Source organism: Pyrus communis, chromosome 1 (genome assembly GCF_041283825.1).
Source record: "Pyrus communis isolate YQ-2024b chromosome 1, ASM4128382v1, whole genome shotgun sequence".
Taxonomy (NCBI): Eukaryota; Viridiplantae; Streptophyta; class Magnoliopsida; order Rosales; family Rosaceae; genus Pyrus; species Pyrus communis.
In genome coordinates this window covers 729,254-750,534 of record NC_142565.1, presented here as the reverse complement: position 1 = coordinate 750,534, position 21,281 = coordinate 729,254, and the positions used below count along the sequence as shown (strand labels likewise).

Here is a 21,281-nt window from a genome sequence, read left to right as displayed (position 1 = left end):
ATACAAGAGATCCAGGTCCTGTAGTATAAAACCACAAGCCTCTGCTCTCACAAAGCACACTCTTATTGTTCCAATTACCTATAACTTTGAGAGCATTGAGTTTTGCAGAAGGTTGTGTGCAAGTTTTCATGGCTTATTGTTATATGAACATGTCTGCAGGTATGTGTTGGTATAATTGCTGCAATTCTTACACTTATATTACATACATAATTTAAGGATTGTGATTTAGTTAATTAATCTTTGTGTTCTTGGCTAGTGTATTAATCTTTTAAGTCTAGTTTATTCTTACATAAATTACTTGCATGCATGGATTGTATGTCACGGATGAAAAGTGGAAGTGACTGAGAGTTTGAAGAAGAATAATCTTCAGATATATGATGAAACCCTGGAATTTTTAAGTGTTTCGCAAGTAAACAGTTCAATTTTAGAGATTGAGAGCTCGTTTGGACGTGCTTTTAAAATGACTGAAAGCACTTTAAAAAAAATATTTTTGATTTTCAAAAGCACTTTAAGTGCTTTCTACAAGAAGCACTAATTATGTGCTTCTTTCAGGAAGTACTTTAAGTGTTTTTCTAGAATTTACTAGAATTTTTATTAAGGATTGTTTCCAAAAATATTTTCATCAAAAGTGCTTTCAGTTATTTTAAAAGCACATCCAAACAAGTGCTGAATCATTAGTCTGAATGCCATCTACTAGCACTGCTTACTTTGAGTTAAGTTGGAGTTAGAAATAGGTGTCCTAATATTAAGATGGAGGTGGCTTTTTATTTGGTGTGTGGCAGGTATCTAGAGAGTTAGGCTAGTTATTTTTGGTTTGTAACTATATCAAAATAGGCTCAAGTGATATCAGTTCACATGTCTCCTCTTGTCGCCATTGAGCTTAATATAAAGAGGTATTCATCGATTCGTCTCTGAATTTGCAAGACACTGTCAAATCACTCTCTGAACTTTAATTTTGGTTAATTTCCCCTATGAACTCTAATAATTAGCCACATTCCACCTTATCGTTTAAATTTTCATAATTCCATCCAATCTGCCATTTAATGTCACACTTGATATCTACGTGATCACCGGTGAAAGGCAAACTATACGATGACAACACATTTACATCACTACGGGAGCTTACCGCAATGAAATGACCACTTGATATCTACTCTTGTCCGACCTCAAATACGAATGCTAATGGGTCTCGAACCTCGACCTGACTCATCTCTGAAACCGGGTACAAATCCTTCTCAAATAAGGACAACCACTTCTACAGTCGTTTTTGGTCGTCAACTGAACATTTACCACTTCGTAGCGCAGCTCTCTAGCGGTGGAGAAAGTCATAGTTTCCAGCCTGCATTGCGCCCCACAAAGCTCATCACAATAACCACCCACCTAGCTCCCTACACCGCAACATCGATGTCGACGTCGATGATGTGTTCAAGTGGCAACAGGGACTGTACGACATGTTGTCGGGGGTGGTGTTCACTGCCGATAAGGAGATATGGAAAAAGATCCTGCGATGATCCTTTTTCTGGGGAATCCTGTGATCGTGATCATTTATCGTACATCGTGCAGTCAGTTTTCGTTAGGTACTATTTGTATTTAATTTTAATTTTTAAATTTTAAAATGATTTCTGACCAAATGATGTACGATGAATGATCACGATCACGAAATCCGTAGGATTCTTAGGACTGGATCCTTTTCCTAAAAGGAACAACCGCTGGCAGCAAGCTTGTGCTTCTCTCAATGTCGCATTCAGGGTGACTGGAGCTTCAAACCTGTTAATGCTCAAGATTTGCAAGTTAACAAATTAAAATACTAAACTTTTAGTGGGTTAAGATATAGATTGAAAGGAAATTGACTCAAAGATTTAAGTGATTCACTTCTCAAAGTTAGGCTAAATTGTTGCTTAGATTATATTGATTTTAAGACTAAAAACAGCACTTGACTAATATATGAACTCTCTCATAAAAGCATATGCGGCTTTCAGTCTAAGCAATGAGAGATTTTTCAGTGTGACCGGTATACAGGATGGTACATCACGTGTCACTATACAAATGGTGGGATATGTGTGTTAAAAAGTTAATAATTAAAAAAAAAATTTCACCACTTATATAAAAACATGTGATGTACCACTCATATTCTAGTCATAATGAAAAATTTCTCCTAAGCAGTATCAAACAGGTTTTACAAACATGCTTTTACTCTGTTTGGGCTTAGGCCCACTCATTTTGCATTAAAAAACACAAGCCCATTTCTATCTTCATTTTTTGGTGGGAAGCCCATCAACGAGCAAAACCCTAGATAAACAACCGTAGAGCCAAACAGCTTTGCTGCCGCCGAGAGCGAGACACACACAGAGAGACAGAGGGAGAGGAAGAAAGAGAGCCGGAGAAGATGCAGATCTTCGTGAAAACCCTAACAGGGAAGACTATCACCCTCGAGGTGGAGTCTAGCGACACCATCGACAACGTCAAGGCCAAGATTCAGGACAAGGAAGGTAACATCATCCACCCGTTATCTAATCTCTCGCATTTTTCTGACGATCAAGTTTCGTGCTCGAATTCAAGGTAGTACGATTCAACGGTGATGATTTTTCCGGTAATTGTTTTGTTTTTGTTTAGGTATTCCGCCGGACCAGCAGAGGCTCATTTTTGCAGGGAAGCAGCTCGAGGATGGCCGTACTCTCGCCGACTACAACATCCAGAAAGGTTAGCATTGCCTTATCCCTTGTTTGGTTGCTCAGAAAATTTTAGGATATGTTTGGTTATGAAGAATTGAATTTAATCTTAGAATGTAAATTTATTGATATATACACTATAAATTTGGAAAATGAGTTTTCAATATATGTTTCCGGTTCCTATGTGATTATGTTTGGATCATTTTACCTTGAGAAGTTTAGTATCCAATTTGTATTAGCTTTAGTCGAAGCGAAATGAGCTAACGGAAGACTTGACGCAAAGCGTTTTAGGATTTTACAGCCGATCCCACTTAGTGGGATAAGGCTTGGTTGTTGTTGTTGTTGTTTATATTTTCCTCTTTCTTTGTGATTATGTTTGGAGATATTTCACCGTCAGAAGTTTGTTACCCAATTTATAGTAGCTTTAGTTGAAGGGCTCGGGGCTGGGTTTGGACCTGCTGATGGCCTGGTTTACTCATGTTGCTGGCGATTTGTTGTGTCTTTATACTTGTGTATAGGTGCCTTCTGTTTGTTTATGTTTCGCTGATTGAAAGTTTATTTTGATTATTTTTCTCAGAATCAACTCTGCATTTGGTTCTGAGGCTTCGTGGTGGGATTATTGAGCCGTCTCTCATGGCATTAGCTAGGAAGTACAACCAGGAAAAGATGATCTGCCGCAAGTAAGTTCCAACTGATTAAGCTTTTCTTATTTCTTTCGAGACATAATCGATGTGTTCATTTGGATAAGGGTTTGTATTCTAAAAAAGAGAATGCGGATGAGTATTTAATTTATTCTTAAGCCCAAGCCATTCAATCCGACTATGATTGGCGTCTAACATTCTTTAGTTTGAGAGCTATTTTACTTTTCTTTGACTCTCATTGTATCTCAAGTATATAAATGCTTGTGAGCAGGTGTTATGCACGCCTGCACCCCCGTGCCGTTAACTGCAGGAAGAAGAAGTGTGGACACAGCAACCAGGTATTTCATGTAGCTGAGTGATGTCTGTTTGATCCTACTACCAACCGTTACTTTTTAAGGTTTTGTTCTTTATTCGTGTCATCTTTTATTAATGCAGCTGAGGCCAAAGAAGAAGATCAAGTAAACTGGGAATCGAGACAGCGGAATGTGGCATCTTTTTGGATCATTTAGGTCTTGGACATTTTATTTTAAAACTTTGTTAGCGTCAAGCAGGGTATTGTTATAAAGTTTGGCATCAACATTTTTCAACTTGCTTTGGAATTTTTCTGTGATGTTGCGTAATCTTGGCGTCGTTTAAGCTTCTTACTATGAGAAATGGCATTCAAAGGCAATCGCTTTTCTTCCATTTCTTCATTACCACATTCTGAAACGGATAAACCAAATTTACAAGTCGTGCGATGATTTGATGGGTTCGTTTCTTCTGTTCAATCAGAATTTGCATCACCTTGTCTGGAAAATGTTTTGGATCATCTTCCGACGCAGCATCTTCTAACTGAAGTAACTCCGGTCATCAACTCAGGCGCCAACCGAGAGCACTCAGATTTTCTTCCGATCATTTAGGTCTCGTAAATTCATATTTGAACGCACGCCCAAAACGCTACGTTTTAAAAACATTGTAATTTGCCGTTGCCCAATGTAACTGTCCTATTCCAGTTTGTTCAATCTGCATCCGATCGATCGAGGCACTGAAAGCACAATAGGGGAAGGCCAAAATTAAAATTATGAGCCTGAATTGATAGCTGTGGGATTTGAACCCACGCCCTTTGGACCAAAGCCTAATTCTGGCGTCTTAGAGCAAGTCCATCCTTAAAAAAATGTGTCAACACTCAACCTATTTAATTTACTCAGTGAACAGTGATAGACCTCAATGAATAGTAATAGGCCAAATGCATCTCCATCCTTAACAAAAAATAGCCTAGTCAATTTTATTTTATAAAATGAGAAGAGAGCTTAGTTTCCTTCGCTGAGATAAACACCCCCCCCTCACCCCCATCTCTCTCTAATTTCTTCCATCAAAACCTATAAAAGAACATCTGTCCCAATTTCAATTTCTCAACTTCTTTTTTTCTTTCTTGATTATTGTCGAAACCCTAGATTATTGAAAGCTCAGAAATTGTGGGCAAAGGAGGTTGTGCAGATCTAAATGAGGACGATCATAGACCAATTGCGTTGAAGGTTGTGGGAAGAGCTGGCGTCAGCATTGACAACGTGGGTCTGGTTGCGGCGACTGAGTTCGGGTGCTTGGTGGTGAATGCCCTCACGACCAACACCGTTACGGTCGCCGAGCATAGGATTGCTCATGTCAAATGGCTCGGCTTTTGGGTCTGTCGATTCTAGGCTGGTCTCTTGCCTGGCTTGGGCTGGGTGTAAGCTTATTAGGTTGGGGTGGAGTGATTTGGCTAGGGGCCGGCCTATTTTGGGTGTTGGGTGTCGAGCAATTGACTCCCAGTGGAACTGCTCTTAGACCACTCAGCCAAACTGTCATGTTTTCTCATTGTCACATCAAACTAATGTTAACAAAAACCAATTCTAATTCATCGATTTCTTTTCTTTTATTCTTTAATACTGAGAGCAGTTCCATCCGTTAAGAAGGACATAGGGCAAGGTAGTTAAGTTGGCCTTACCATTCACTATAAATAGTACTTGCCTTTGTGCGCTTCAATCCGTTAGGCAAGGGCAAGTCAATTACTATTCACCAATATAATTTTTTGTTCTTTAGGTTGTTTTGTTGGCCTTATCCTCCACATGTTATATTCGTTTTAGATTTCCGATAGTTCCCTTCATAACTTTCTACGCATTCACTTGCATGTGATCCGTAAGGCTAAATAGTCAAAATGGTCATTGAGATTTGCATAGCACATCACTTTGGTCCCTGAGATTGAAAATCAATATAAATGGTCTCTAAGATTGTCCACCATCCATTATTCTGGTTATTCCGTTAAAAACTCCGTTAAGTGTTATCTTGGACGAAAGTTTGGGCAATTTTCAAAGCTTGATAACTCAATCGTTTCTTAACCAAATTGAACCCATAATATATCAAAATGAAGATAGGAAAGTGTAGAACAAGATTATACCTATTTGGAAGCTGAATGGTTGCCGGAGATGGCCCGAAAATAGCCTGAAAGGTAACTGGTCCGAGGGAAAATTGGAAAACTTGCTGGAAACTGGGTAAAATTTAAATGTTCATAACTACTTCAATACTCAACGAAATCGGGTGATTCAAGAATAAAAATCATACTTCTCGATGAGAAGAAGAGAATGGTAACTTTATTGATGGCTAATTCGTTGTGGTTTGGCTGAAATACGGCTTGAAAGTGGCTAACTCGAGACCAAGACATCCATTTTCGAGCCATTTTCCGGCAAAACCACGATGATTTAACCGTTGAGAAAGGTACCATTATCTTCGTTTCGTCAAGAAGTATGATTTTCATTTTTTAAATCACTCGATTTTGGTGAGCATTAAAGAAGTTATGAACGTTTAAAGTTTACCCAATTTCCGGCGAGTTTTCCAGTTTTCCCATGGACCAGTCACCTTTCATGTTATTTTCCGGCCATCTACGGCAACCATTGGGCTTCCAAATATGTATAATCTTGTTCTATACTTTTCCTATCTTCATTTTGATATATTATATGTCAAATTTGGTTAAGAAACGATTGAGTTACGAAACTTTGAAAATTGCCCAAACTTTCGGCTAAGAGCTTCAGGACGCTTAACGGAGTTTTTAACGGAAGAATCAAAATAATGGATGGGGGACAATCGCAGGGACCATTTCTATTGATTTTTAATCTCATGGACCAAAATGATGTGTTATGCAAATCTCAATGACCATTTTGGCTAAAAAGCCTGATCCGTAATGGAATAACCCAGTTTTAGGAATTTGATTAACTAGGGGAGGTGTTAATCCAATTCCCTTTCCTTACTTTTTTCCATTCCGAAGTTCTTCGATTCCTCATTATTATTACTGAGAAGTAAACGAAGCATGGTGATAATGGATAAGTAACTGATTAGTTTTGGTGCAACCTGAATCATACAAACAATGAATTAGATTCTCACTGATTTGTTACTTTTTTCATGCAATCTCTCATGAGTCATGACCCTGCAACGCACACAAACACACATACACTAATGCATGGAGGGCACAAAGACATCCATCGATCGCTTAAATTTTGCTTCTTCCCAGTTATGCTCTCCAAACAACTGCCTGCTGTCATATTCTTTGCTCTCAAGGAATGCGAGAGCAAACAATACTAGTCTCAGCAGAACAATTAGTGGATCGGATTATGCAATAGCTCTACAGATGTAAGCTCAAGAACGATGTTAACTGGCTGACGCTTATCAAGCTGCTGAATAATCCGGTCTGCTTACTGTTCTACATCAAACTCAGCAGAAGATGTAAGTTGAAGCTGTCCACACCTCACTTATGCTTTAGTTTAGAAGGATCAATACATTGATTATAGTAAAAATCTTCACACTAAATATCACACCAAACTTTTATCTGCAGGGTGTTGGGGGAAGGGGGGTGTTGAAAATTTCAAGCCCAGAAATTTAACCAGTGTAAATTACAACGTGATGGATCAAACAGAATGCTGCCTGAATCCAGCCTATGCAATTCTTGAGGTGTCGCAGAGGCATCCAATGGACCTATCTTCGGAAGCTCATCATGTCTTTCATCTCCATACTCCCCACCAAAATCATTGCTTGTATGTGAATCTATGACTCCTCTCTGCTCCAATTCCTCTTCTAGTCTTACTTGAGCAGTCGTCTCACAATTCCCATCTTTGTAACTCGATCCATCCACCGTCTGATTCACGAGAGAATCTTCGGTAGGGGCGCCATCTCGAGATGTTCCCACAAGATCATTCAACTTCTGCAACTGCTCAAAATAACCAAAAAAAATGTTTAACGTTGACGACCAAGATAGAAATTTAGAATGCAATTTCATGAACAACGTCTGGCTCTTTACACATAAATGCAAATCACAATCTGACAGAACAACTTATGCATGCATGTCAAACCGTGATTTTATGTATAAACATGATCGTTCTCACATGAGAGGAGCCAAGTATTTTCCTGATTTTCGAATTATGAGAAACTGAATAAGTTTATTTACTTTACCTGCATAAGCAAGGACTGCTTCTCCTCCTTCAAAGATTCAAACCGAGATGCTAACATGTCATAATCTTCTCTGAGACTTCTCAAGTCCCGCTCCATCTGTTTCGACTTCCATCTAGCTCTTCTGTTCTGAAACCATATGGCAACCTGGCGAGGCTGCAGCCCAAGCTCTCTTGCCAATTGCACCTTCCTCCTCGGCTCGAGCTTCGAGTCTGCTTCGAATATAGACTCCAATAAACTGATTTGTTCGTCGCTAAACCGCCTCGTGTTTGTGCCCTTGTTCTTCTTCCTTTTCGTCGCGAACTGCGGCTCTAGGCCGCTCACATAATCCAAGTTTTCTTCTTCATAGCACTCCTCTTTCCTCCTTTCCATGACACTGGTTCTCGTTTTTCAGTCCGATCTTGGACTTGATTGATATCGACTTGAAATGTTCTCGACAATTGTTGAAGTATTAAGTAACGTTAAATTTATGTGGATGTGGCTTAGGAATCTTGGTAACGATGTGAGCTTCTAGCATATATAGTAAGGGTTGAAGAGTCTATCTGCTCACTCACGCGGTTGCTTTCTGATAATTGGAAGCTGTTGATTGATAGGTTATCGTAGGCTAAACCAATGGTGTTAGCTAGCGTAAGCCACCCTTCATTTCATAATTTCTTGCCTTGTGGACCTCTCTAATTCGAGAAATTTTTCAGTATGCCGAGAACATAGTTTGATATACAAAGTATCATAATACAAGTGATTAGATTTTTTTTTTTTTAAGTATCCAATCACTTGGTGTATCAGACTGTGTTTTCGGAAAATTGAAAATTTTCTCCTGTTCACTCTTATCTTTCTTTCTTTCCCGTCTCTAGAAATACCGGTGTATGTATGTTTCTTGCAAAGCACACAATCTTGGCTTGTGTTTTGTGCTTTTTTTGGGTGGAAATAATGAGAAAAAGTAGATGCATTACACAATCTACAGGGTTTGAAAAGAAGAAACTTGAACTTGGGTTGCTTGTTTAGGTGTCGATTTGTAGTCCGTTGATGCATGTCCCAATTACCATTCACGTACCACATATACTTTTTGCTTTTTGACAATGAACACCCAATAATACAAACACTAGTGTTCGATTAATTTTTCAATTCAATTATGATAAAATCTTGTCCGTCATTTGGGATACTATTTACAACGGATGAAACTGCATATTCTTTCGACTGCGATATTATTTAATTTATCTAAATCTTAGGAATAAAAAAGTTGACACTCAGCAAAAACATACATCAAAAGACTAATATATAGAAGATTTGTAATTTAACGGTGCATATTTCATCTTTCATTATTTTTTTATATACTTTTTGACAATGAGAAACACCCAACAATTCAAATACTCATGCCTTTTTTCTTGACTCTTGAGTGCAACATATATTTACAACTTGGTAAAATCTTATCGTCATGTGTACAACTAATGACATGGCAAAACCTCTCGACCATAAAAATTTATTAACTCGCATATTATTCATATTAAAAAACTAAAAGTAATGTGACTAACTATGACTTGCATGATGAAACATACTATACAAATACTTCACTTTCAAAAATATCTAACATGTCTCTAGAAAATTGATGGTCGCACATATGGCAAGTTTTGGTTAATATTCAATTGTGTCATGAGTTGTATATGGTCGTGTAAGATAGGTTGATGGCAACTTTAGATGAAGATAAAATTGCGTCGCCTAGTACCGACAAACGAAACGATCGATTTCAATTCACTTGTCAAGTTAAATCAAAAGGAGAAAGCAAAGGCCAATGCTTTTTCAATAAAAGCCAATCATATCAGTGGGGCTTTCTGCACTGATGTCTCTCACTCCTCCATTTTGTTTGGTTTCTAGTGCTTAGTTTTATCCTACTCAATCGATGCGTCCATTTTCTATATGGCTAGGTCCAGTGTCTTTCAGGCTTCCATGGTTGGTGTGGTGTCCTCTTAGACTCCCATGAGGTGAGACGTGCTCACTCCTCTCAAATTCATGCATGCCTTTTGGGATTAGGTCACACTTGCACGCCACGGGAGCACTTTATCGTTTACAATGTGGCAAGAAATAAAAGAGTCATGTTAGAATGGTTAAGCATTTTCGGAATGATTTGGGAAGTGTACTGGCAAAGTTTTTATGGACATGATGTTCAACAATACTTTTACGCCATGTTTGAGACTACTTTTTAAAGGATTAAAAGTTTTATCTGATAATTGAAATTTCTTTTGACTTAGCTTGGCGGAAAATATTTAAAATACTTTTGAAATATAGAAGCACAACTGGAGAATCACCTATTAGATCCTATTTCATAAAGCATTTGAATTTAATAAAATTTCAACATGTTTCTAATAAAAACACTTCTAGCAAAGTGTTTTAAATATAAGCAATCTCATATCAGCTCTTAGAAGGGTCTCATTTAATAAAAAGCGTTATGATTCAAGAAAGTTACTCATAAAAGCGGTTACAAGCAAGTGTTTTCTAGTAACTTCATAAACGGCCTAAAGTGAACTTCCGTTTTCACTAGGTTTCCAGTTTGGAACCAAAGTAAAAATGGATTAGCTCGATCATGATAGAACTTATTTATTGATTCTTAAGCAAAATTCTGGTTTCGATGAAAAGAACCCATTGATCAATAACTAATCAAAAACTCAGCAGAAACCAAAACTGTCCTCCATCTTGGCCTGACTGGTGGCTTCATTTATGTCGTCTGAGTATTGAGCAAGCTGGGACAAAAACATTGTTGTCCAAGTCCAGGATACTTGGCTGCATTTCATGCCAGGACTGGAGAACTCAGGATAAGCATAACATGGATTAGCATTTCTTGTCGTCCAGGTAAGTCTGGTGTACATGTCATGTGGGTAACCTGACCAAATTCATACTGTTTTTCAAATATCGTTAATTGGTCTTTGGTGTTTAGGTGCTTTATGAGGACACGTTTCAGCAAGTGATTCGCGCCAAATGTCAGTCTCTCTGCCGTCGACAACAAGCAGGCAAAACTTTGGGGGCCAAAAAATCTGTAAGTGATGACTTGTGTGGTTCTCGAACCATTAAGAAGAAGGGATTGGATTGCTGTCGTTGTTGCATGATTTCAACATCAATAGTTCACCTTTCCTTAATTAAATGTAGATTGTGTAAGAATGTGAAGGTAAAAGACCACCACATTGGTGAAATGAGAGATTTTGCACAGACTTATAAGAGGTTGGGTTACTCCCTATATTACCAATTAGTTGTATAGTGGAGTCTCAACTTTTTTCCGATTGACGATTAACTAATTTGATCCATTACCTTGTCCCTCAAGTTAAAAATAGCCTTAGGGTTTGTAAACCATTTGTTCTATTTCACCAAATGAATGAAGAAGAAAAAACAATTACTTTAATTACCTTAACAAGAAACATGGAGGCACGTGTATATCATCTTGATCCAACGGTAGGCGAAGTTCCTAATTGATCACCATAAGAAAATAAACTTATTAGACATCTTTGTTAATATTTCTCTAACCTAAATATTATAAGCATGTTATCTCAAATATAGTACATATACAAAGCATTAGCATCTATAAACCGGATGGATTTTCAGAACTTGAAGATGATGACAATTTTCTAGTACTTCCAGCAATCCATCATACTGGAGGATCCCCCATGAGCAACCTATTTCCAAACAGGTTAGGCATTTCGACACTGGCATAACAGCTGCAACTCCAACATATGGATTCTGCACAGGTTATTTGTTCGAATAATTAATATTTTTTAGGAGTAATTTGCTTAAGGTCACATAATATTTTCAATAATTAAGATTGGGTCATCTGACACCACTCAGTATTATGGTCTAGTAGTATTCCTCTTTACTTGTAAGTGAAAGATCTTAAATTCAAATCTCGTGGATGATGAATTCGATACCAATTTAGGTTGTCCATAGTAGGGCTTAACCGAACCCCCCTTCTCCTATTTGTAAATATATCGTTGTACTAAAAAATATATATATATATATATATATATAAAATAAAAAATTAGGTAATCTCTGACACTTTAGCGACAAAGATATAGGATACTAGAACAAAAACAAAAATGTAATGACATATAATTACCCCGGAAAATATAAGATTTTGAAGACAGGAGGAGAGTTTTGTAGTACTTTCTTCATTTTGTTAGGAAAGAAACCCAGATTTTCAAAAATCGTATCGAACTTGATTAGGTTCTTGAACACAGGAATCGAATCAAAGAGTTTTCTTCACCATATGGAACCTCCAAAATTTAGTAGAACAACGTAGGGTAATTTCAACTTTACTGTCCTCATGTTTCGTAAAACAAATAACTTCGACCATCTTTAGATGCGATAAAATACGTCTATCTTAACAACATGCTCAACATTCCCTATTGATAGATCAAATTCCTGATTGATAGATCAACATTCCCGATTGATAGATCAGATATTTTTAGGTTCCCGTAACAACATGCGATAAGAGGTCGTCATGGAAAGAGATTCAAATATTTTAATCGATATTTTGAATAATAAAGCTCAAGTTCCATGGCGTGTTCCATCAGTCGGTTCTACAAGACATTTTAAACCATAGAGACAAACGAACATGATTGCAAATGGTTTTGCTATATTACGACGTTATTACTACCATTCATGTGTGTATGGTTCACTAATTTTCCTCTTATTTCCATAATACAATTTGCTATATATGGTTAAAGATTTGTAGATGATGTTGATTGTAATTTGTCTGTTTCTAAAAGAAAACCTAGCTATTGCACAACGTGAGAATAACCAAAGTGTGTGTGTGTATGTACCCCCTGAATTTTCAGAACTTGAAGACGAGGAGAGCTTTGTAGTGCTTTCAGCACTTCGTTACAATTTCGTCTTCCTCTTCCCCACATGTATCCCACTTTCAAACAGGTCAGCTTCTCAAACATTGGCATATCATCAACATTTCGATCTATTGCTTCCTGCAAAGGTTTATTAATCAAGAATAAAATCAACGAAGGAATCTTAATTAGCAACAGTATAAGGACTAAATAATAGTAGTAGAACGAAAAATGCAATTATATTGCATGTAATTACCGAGCTCAATTGAAGATATTTAAGACAAGGAGAGTTTTATAGTATTTTCCGGACTCCATTAGAATTGATAAAACTCTGAAGGCACATATGGTTTAGGAATTGGAACACGGGAATCGCATCCAAAAGGTTTTCTTCAATATCTCCTGGGACCTTAAAATGTAAATTTGACATAAAACATCGGTGATACATATTAATATTGAGAAACAGAATATTTCAAACATGCATCTTCGATCGACAACATATGAAGCAACGAATTTCAAAAGAAACTACTGTAGAAGATTGCATACCTTAAGATCGAGTTTTTTTTTACATTAGAGAGACATCCAAGAAGCATATAAATTCGATAGGTAGCAACTTTATCACCTATTACATAACACTCAATGCATGCCTCCTCAAGTGATGATTGATTGTACAAGTAATGCTCATTTTTGAATCTACCAGAGCATGTATAATATTTGAACCATGACCCGACAACCATGATTGGAGTTTCCAAAAGGGATGTGCTATCCACACACCCATTTTTACTTCTCACACACCCCTTATTAATTTCTGTCCTTTGATCATCTTCAATTCCTCTAATCCGACGGCCGAAAATAAGAAGGGTGTGTGAGAAGTAAAAAGAATGTGTGGATATCACACCTCTTTCCAAAATAATCTTAGTGTATGGTCGATCTCAAAAAGTTTTGGTGCACGAATATTGACAATCCTGATGTTCGGCAAGAACAGGCATTTTGACAAGCATAAATCTTCAAGGACTGGACAGCTAGAAAATAATTGATTGGTCGAGTGTTCATCCGAGAATTTAACAAGCTTGAGCACCAAGGTTGAGGCTGGAAAAACATATTGTAGGGGACGTTGGAAGACACTAGGCATGCATAGATCTAAATGCACAAGTGATTCGCAAGAAAACAAGCAGCAAAGCAACGCAAGCAATTCTGCATCCAGTATTTTGTTTCCTTTCCGTAAATGTTTTCATCAATGTAGATAGATAAATCCTGCACATTCCGCATCACTACACCTTTGATCCAACGCATAATGACAGAGGCCATAGCTTCTTAATCGTAGTGTTGATATATAATTATAACATGGAAGCTTTTTACGAAATATCGAAGAAAAATTGCCCCATCCACATAATCTGAAAACTGTTCTATCTTCCGATCCCGGTTGAAGGGTGACACGCCCCAATCCCGATATCCCCGAATATCAGGGTAGACACGTGCTGGCCGACACCCGAGGATGACGAAGCCATTAGAAACATGCTAATTACCATTAAGAATACGTAATTAAAACGGATTAAACCAAAGCAGAATCATGTGCAGAGCATACAACTACTCAAGAATAATAGGAAAGAATTATTATGAAAAGGTAAGAACAAAGAAATGATACCTATACTGAGAAGACTTGAGAATACCTATGTTGTAGAGTCCTGACACCGAGATCATGTACCTTGATCCTAACTCTTGAGGGGGCGCAAAAACAGAAAAGGTGTGTAGACCAAAGTTTATAATAATAATACTAATAATAGGAAAACATTTTATTTCTGAACATAGTAACCCCTTGTTTTGAAAACACATGTATAATACTACGTATAAGTTTTATAAAAACTCTAGCATGCAATGTAAAACATTCATAAAACATCTATAAATCATGACCGTGATGTACTCAACTAGGGTTATCATAGTTGCCCAAAGGCAATACCTATCCATCACCTGAAGGTGAAACTTATAAGGTGGTTGCTTGAGGACCTAGAATGATGGTTGCTTGAGGGTGTGCTCGCCGGAGTTATAAGGTGGTTGTGGTGGTGGTTAATGGTTGCACGGGGAGAGAGAAATGAGAGCTGAGAGGGTGGTTTTATGTGTTTGTTTTGGCTGCACAGAGAAGGAGGAATGAGAGCTGGGTTGAGGGAATGAGAGGTCTGCCACGTGGTAACCCGTGAGTGGTCCAAGGGTGGGATAAAAATCTCCACTTGTGAAATTACCACAACGCTCTTACATTCAAAAATTCATAAAAGCTTTGTAATAACTCTGAATTCGATTCAAATCATGCCTACACGTCCGTATCGACGAATGCTATGGGAATAAAATATAAGAAAATTTCTAACATGTCCACAAGCGAAGGTCAACCTTTCCATCATTATGAGTATTTTAGTAATTTCAATTAATTAAAACGAAATTTTCGAAATGGATCGTTACAAAGGGGAATTTACGCAAGTCCATGATGGGGTTGACGTATCTCCACCTTTTAGATAATATGCTCGTTCTAACTGCTTCTTTAGGGTTGAAGTAGGATATGATGAGTTGAAGAATGTCGTCAGGTAAATCACTCAAGCTTCTGTTGCTGCTGCTAAGCTTTCCTGTTTCCAGATTATTCATCTTCGGTTATTCAACAATATTAGCTCACCTAATTTTTTTCAAAAAAAAAAAAAAAAAAAAAAAAAAGAACAAAATTGAGTCACTTACGATATAGAAATTAACCCAGAAAGTGAAACCCTAGCAGGAGAGAGGAACTTACAATTTAGAATTTAACCCAGAAAGAGCTTACAGTTTAGAAATTTCAAGTCGAAGACGCAGCTGAAGAATTCCAAATTATTAATTTAGAAATAGTGAACAAGCAGCCAGCAGGACACTCCACTCTCCTGTGGCTCCAATGTCTCCAGTCTCTCCGGTCTCCAGGAAACAGAAATGAGAGCAGAGAGGGAGGTGGTTCTACAATTATATATGCGCCTTTTTTGTTAGACAAATAAGGAATATGGTTGGAGTCCTTGTGTAATTGTATATAATATTATTATTGGAAGAATAAGCCGTCCTACAGCCGTCCTACCTTGTCCTACCTACACACTAGCCGTCTTACAGCCGTTAAGCCGTCCTACAGCCGTCCTACCTTATCCTACCTACACACTAGGACGGCTACCTTGTCCTCTACAGCCGTTCTACCTTGTCCTACCTACACACTAGGACGGCTACCTTGTCCTACCTACACATTTGTATCATGTATATATATCCTTGTAATCTTGTAGAGAAATATAATGAAAAAATTAAGCATTCTTTTCCATTTGCATTCTCTTCCATAAGCATTCTCTTTCATTTTTCCACATTCACGTATCAATAACAAATATATTTTTTAGCCTACATACATTTTTCTATATGGTATCAGAGCAGGTTTATAACTCTAACCCTAATTTTTTTTTTTCGACAGCTTTCTCTGCCGTTCCCATGGCTGTTCGTGGCCCGTCCCGTCCCTCCTCTGCTCGTCCTCCCCTCCACTGCACCTACTGCAATTTTGATTATCATACCCGAAACACCTGCCATAAACTTCATGGCTATCCCGTTGGCCATCCCCTCCATGGCCAACCGTGGCGACCACCGCGTCGTGCCACTGCTTCCAGTTCTTCCCGCAGCCATGCACCTTCCAGTCCTCCCCGGCAGCCACGGTTTTCTGCTTCCCGGCCCCATAATTTCACCCAGGCCCATCACGTGCAAGGCACCCAGGCCCCCGCCTCCTCTTCTACTCCAGCGACCCACCAAGTGCACGGGACCCAGCCCACTTTGCATGACTTGCAGCTTGCCATGCCTGACCTCTCTGCCGAGCAGCACTCCCGTGTTCTAGCTGCTCTACGTGACACCACCACCCCTCCTCAGGCCAATGCCGTGCTCACTACTGATTTTGCCCAAGGTTTGTTACCTGTCACCTCTCGTCATGGTCAATGGATTCTTGACAGTGGTGCTACAGATCATATTACTTCTTCCGCTTCATGTTTGGTTAATCGTTCTCCTTCACATTTGCCGCCTGTTTCTTTGCCTAGTGGTGCTTCCGCTCCCATTACTTTTACCGGCACTCTTCCTTTAAATTCCTCAGTTACTTTGAAGGATGTTTTATATGTCCCTAATTTCCAAGTGGACCTTTTATCGGTTGGTAAACTTACAGATGGATTATCGTGTTCCATAACCTTCTTTCCTTCTTGGTGTGTTTTGCAGGACTTGGTTTCGAATGCGATGATTGGTGTGGGTAAGCGACGTGGCGATCTGTATTACCTTGTGGCCCTTACCTCTTCTCTCCCCACCCGTCAACCTCTCTGCAACATCATTACCATCCCCTCCTCCCTCTGGCATAGGCGTCTTGGTCACCCCTCCTCCACTCGTTTGCAAGCTTTAGCATCTAGCTCTCTTAATTGCACTTTTGATTCTAGTCATATTTGTGATGTTTGTCCGTTGGCAAAACAAACTCGTCAACCTTTTCTTTTGAGTTCAATTTCATCAACTTTCCCTTTTGCTTTAATTCATTGTGATATTTGGGGCCCGAATCGTCAATCTTCTCTTTCTGGTGCTCATTATTTCTTAACCATTGTGGATGATTTTTCTCGCTTTACGTGGGTCTTCCTCATGAAACATAAATCCGACACTCAACAATTAATTAAGGATTTTTTTGCTTATGTCACTACCCAATTCCGCACTACCATCCAATGCATTCGTACTGACAATGGTGGTGAATTTTTATCTCTTCGTAGTTTTTTCTCTGATCATGGGGTGCTTTTACAAACTTCTTGTGTTTATACCCCCCAACAAAATGGCGTTGTTGAACGAAAACATCGTCATCTTCTTGAAACCGCCCGCGCCCTTCGTTTTCAATCCCATCTTCCTATCAAGTTTTGGGGGGAATGTGTTCTTACCGCTACTTATCTCATCAATCGTCTCCCTACCCGTCTTCTCCATCATAAATCCCCATTTGAGGTTCTCTTTTCGAAAACCCCATCCTATGACCACTTCCGCGTCTTTGGTTGTCTGGCATATGCCACCTCTGTCACTCCCACCACCAAATTTTCCCCTCGGGCTCATCGTTGCATTTTTCTCGGTTATCCTCATGGACAAAAGGCCTATACCCTTTACGATCTCGACAATCACCGCATTTTCACTAGTCGAGACGTCATCTTTCACGAAAGTACTTTCCCTTATGTCGTTTCTCACCCTCCTATCCCATCCTCTTCGCCTACCCTACCCAACCCACCCCCTCTGGACTTTACATATAACCCACCCCTTCCTGCCCCAACGCCTCACCCTCCTCCACCTTCCTCCCCTTCCACGCCTCCCACAGATTCCCTTGCTGCCCCATTACCCGTTCCTCCCCATGCCCCTGCCCTCTCGGCATCCCCTCCTTCCCCCCCCCCCCCCCCCGCGCTACTTCCTTACCTTTCACCCTTTTACCCACAGACATCCCTACCCCCCCCACTACCTACCAATCCTCCCCTTCCCCGCACCTCTTCCCGTGCCCATAAACCTCCATCCTATTTAAAAGACTACGTTTGCTCGCAGGTGATTCTGCCATCCCACCCATCTTCGACTTCGCAACCCGGTTCTACACAAGGTACGCGATATCCACTTTGTAATTTTCTCTCTTATCACCGTTACTCTCCCAGGCATTTTTCTTACATTAACTCTGTCAGTCGGACTGTGGAGCCTTCCTCCTTTGCCGAGGCTGCCACTGACCCCAATTGGCAACGTGCTATGACTGAGGAGCTTCAAGCTTTACATGCTAATGGTACTTGGACTTTAACTTCCTTGCCCCCTGGCAAAATTCCCATTGGTTGTAAGTGGGTGTACAAACTCAAGCACAATTCCGACGGCTCTATTGACCGCTACAAAGCTCGTTTGGTTGCTAAAGGCTTCACTCAGGCTGAAGGTATTGATTATCATGACACTTTTTCTCCTACTGCTAAGATGATTACGGTGCGTTGTCTTCTTGCTCTTGCTGCTAGTCAGTCTTGGTCTCTTCATCAGCTTGATGTTAATAATGCTTTCTTACATGGTGACTTACATGAAGAAATCTATATGTCTCCTCCTCCTGGTCTTCGGCGACAGGGGGAGAATCTTGTGTGTCGCCTTCACAAGTCACTTTATGGTCTTAAGCAGGCTTCTCGCCAATGGTTTGCCAAATTCACTAGTGCCATCATTTCTGCCGGTTTTCAACAATCCAAAGCTGACTATTCATTGTTCACTAAAAAGTCTGGTATTTCTTTCACAGCTTTGCTCATTTATGTGGATGATATTGTGATTACAGGCAATGATGCTAGTGCCATTAATTCTCTGAAGTCTTTTCTCCGTGATCATTTTCGAATAAAAGACCTTGGTGATTTAAAATATTTTTTGGGTATTGAGGTTTCTCGTTCCAAACAAGGGATTTATATTTCTCAACGCAAGTATGCATTAGAGATTCTCAAGGACTATGGTTTTTTGGGAGCACGACCCATTGTTTTTCCTATGGATGACACAAAATTATCTGATAAAGGAGAACTTCTCAAGGATCCTGAAAAGTATCGACGATTAGTAGGTCGGTTAAGATATCTCACTATCACTCGGTCGGATATCACCTATTCTGTGCATGTTCTAAGCCGTTTTATGCACGAGCCAAGGATATCTCATATGGATGCTGCGCTTCGTATTGTTCGTTATTTGAAGGCTACTCTAGGTCAAGGTTTATTATTTCGTTCTGATAACCAGACCAAGTTAACTGCGTTTTGTGATTCTGATTGGGCAGGTTGCCCTATCACTCGCCGTTCGACTACTGGGTATTGTGTATTCTTGGGCGGTTCTTTGATTTCTTGGCGGACGAAACGACAGAAAACCGTTTCGCTCTCTTCAGCAGAGGCGGAATATAGGGCCATGGCAGGTGCTTGTTGCGAGATAGTTTGGCTTCGTTTTTTGTTGAAGGATTTGAACATTCCTTTGGATGGTCCTTCCATTTTATTTTGTGATAATCAAGCAGCGTTACATATAGCTGCCAATCCTGTTTTTCATGAACGAACTCGTCACATTGAGATGGATTGTCACTTTATACGAGATAAGATTGTAGATGACACAATAGAGACCAAGCATGTGGGTACGACACAACAGTTGGCAGACTTGTTTACCAAACCTCTTGGGAAAGAAAAGTTTTCGGGTATGTTACGCAAGTTGGGAGTTCTTGACATCCACTCTCCAACTTGAGGGGGAGTGTTAGACAAATAAGGAATATGGTTAGAGTCCTTGTGTAATTGTATATAATATTATTATTGGAAGAATAAGCCGTCCTACAGCCGTCAAGCCGTCCTACAGCCGTCCTACCTTGTCCTACCTACACACTAGCCGTCCTACAGCCGTCAAGCTGTCCTACAGCCGTCCTACCTTGTCCTACCTACACACTAGGACGGCTACCTTGTCCTACCTACACATTTGTATCATGTATATATATCCTTGTAATCTTGTAGAGAAATATAATGAAAAAATTAAGCATTCTCTTCCATTTGCATTCTCTTCCATAAGCATTCTCTTCCATTTTTCCACATTCACGTATCAATAACAAATATATTTTTTAGCCTACATACCTTTTTCTACATTTTTCACGGGCTTTCCATATGGGCATTTTAAATCTGGCATTTTTGTTAGATTTCTCGGTCCTTTTTTGTTCTATTTTCCCAATTAATATTACGATTTAATGAGATTCTCTTATTTGTAAATCTGCATTTCTATCTAAGTCAAAATTTTTATTTAATTCGACTTCTATGAATGACGAGTTGGATATACGACTCAATAATCAATTTTAGAATCCGTTCAAAAATTATTTTTTAAGTTGCTTTTTCGTTCATAAGTGTCTCTAATAAAAACGCTTCTCTTAGAAGCAGAAGCAAACCCATTTTACCTTTAATCAAGACGCAAATTGGAGTCTGGCATTCACTTTTTCACACCGTTTGGACAAGTTGAAGAACTTTCAACTTCTAAAAAACTATTTAATTTGTTCGATCACCAATGATACCATAATCACAAGAAAACTGAGTACAAACTTTTGAGCTTCAAGCATCTCATATGCACAGTTATGGATATGACGAAATCCATCCCATAATCTCCATAAAAATTAACTTCGACCACCTTTAATTGTGACAAGAAACAGGGAGATACACGGGCCTTATCATCGTTTATACTAAAATTCCTTGATGGTGAATTCCATATTTACCATATATTGGAGTTGTGGTAGACGATAAACACATCTGTTAAGACGGTTGAGGTTTTCTTAATGGTGAATTATGTTTGTACCATACTTGACCAATCCCGAAACTACCAAGCACCAGCCAACGTCATACCTTCAAGGACCCACTGAGGGGTTCATACTGAGGCACCCCTACTGAAGCACAAGAGTTTCCCTCCAACCAGGAGGCCAATCATAGCACGACACATGTCAACGTCAAAATAAAGTTCACAGAGTCCCACATCAACCGCGGACAAAAGCTAGAGACTCTCCTCAACTATAAAAGAAGATCATTCTCCTACAATTAATCCCTAATGTCATTATTGTACTTAAACTAATCATTAGAACCCACTGATGATGATTATACTTAAACTTATGAATTTGTGTAAACCCTCTACTATTAATGAGAACTCATCTACCCAGTGGATGTAGCCAGACTTAGGGTGAACCACGTACA

At 39.2% G+C, this 21,281-nt stretch overlaps 2 protein-coding genes and 2 long non-coding RNA genes across 4 annotated transcripts; 2 read left to right on the top strand and 2 right to left on the bottom strand.

The window, feature by feature from the left end:
• Positions 1 to 2,301: 2,301 nt before the first annotated feature.
• Positions 2,302 to 3,930, top strand: LOC137719596 (ubiquitin-ribosomal protein eL40 fusion protein). The gene is made up of 5 exons (XM_068458633.2): positions 2,302 to 2,489; positions 2,614 to 2,700; positions 3,247 to 3,349; positions 3,582 to 3,648; positions 3,746 to 3,930. Exons 1-5 carry the CDS (start codon positions 2,387 to 2,389, stop codon positions 3,770 to 3,772), a joined length of 387 nt encoding a protein of 128 aa, XP_068314734.1. The 5' UTR covers positions 2,302 to 2,386; the 3' UTR covers positions 3,773 to 3,930.
• Positions 3,931 to 7,074: 3,144 nt separating this feature from the next.
• On the bottom strand, positions 7,075 to 8,263 carry LOC137720559 (homeobox-leucine zipper protein HOX21). The gene is made up of 2 exons (XM_068459641.2): positions 7,766 to 8,263; positions 7,075 to 7,523 (listed from the first exon to the last, which is right to left on the bottom strand). Exons 1-2 carry the CDS (start codon positions 8,132 to 8,134, stop codon positions 7,182 to 7,184), a joined length of 711 nt encoding a protein of 236 aa, XP_068315742.1. The 5' UTR covers positions 8,135 to 8,263; the 3' UTR covers positions 7,075 to 7,181.
• A 3,015-nt stretch (positions 8,264 to 11,278) lies between these two features.
• LOC148698919 (uncharacterized) lies at positions 11,279 to 13,936 on the top strand. The gene is made up of 3 exons (XR_015960492.1): positions 11,279 to 11,432; positions 12,577 to 12,667; positions 13,559 to 13,936. It is a non-coding gene; the product is annotated as an uncharacterized LOC148698919 (long non-coding RNA).
• Positions 11,998 to 13,009, bottom strand: LOC148698920 (uncharacterized). The gene is made up of 2 exons (XR_015960500.1): positions 12,833 to 13,009; positions 11,998 to 12,717 (listed from the first exon to the last, which is right to left on the bottom strand). It is a non-coding gene; the product is annotated as an uncharacterized LOC148698920 (long non-coding RNA).
• Positions 13,937 to 21,281: the final 7,345 nt, after the last annotated feature.

Bases quoted from the DNA above. Each gene is read 5' to 3' on its own strand.
- LOC137719596 (XM_068458633.2), top strand. From the start codon at position 2,387: ATGCAGATCTTCGTGAAAACCCTAACAGGGAAGACTATCACCCTCGAG. The intron at 2,490-2,613 runs GTAACATCATCC...GTTTTTGTTTAG, and splicing joins CAAGATTCAGGACAAGGAAG to GTATTCCGCCGGACCAGCAG. The intron at 3,649-3,745 runs GTATTTCATGTA...TTATTAATGCAG, and splicing joins AGTGTGGACACAGCAACCAG to CTGAGGCCAAAGAAGAAGAT.
- LOC137720559 (XM_068459641.2), bottom strand. From the start codon at position 8,134: ATGGAAAGGAGGAAAGAGGAGTGCTATGAAGAAGAAAACTTGGATTAT. The intron at 7,524-7,765 runs GTAAAGTAAATA...TATTTTGAGCAG, and splicing joins AGCAGTCCTTGCTTATGCAG to TTGCAGAAGTTGAATGATCT.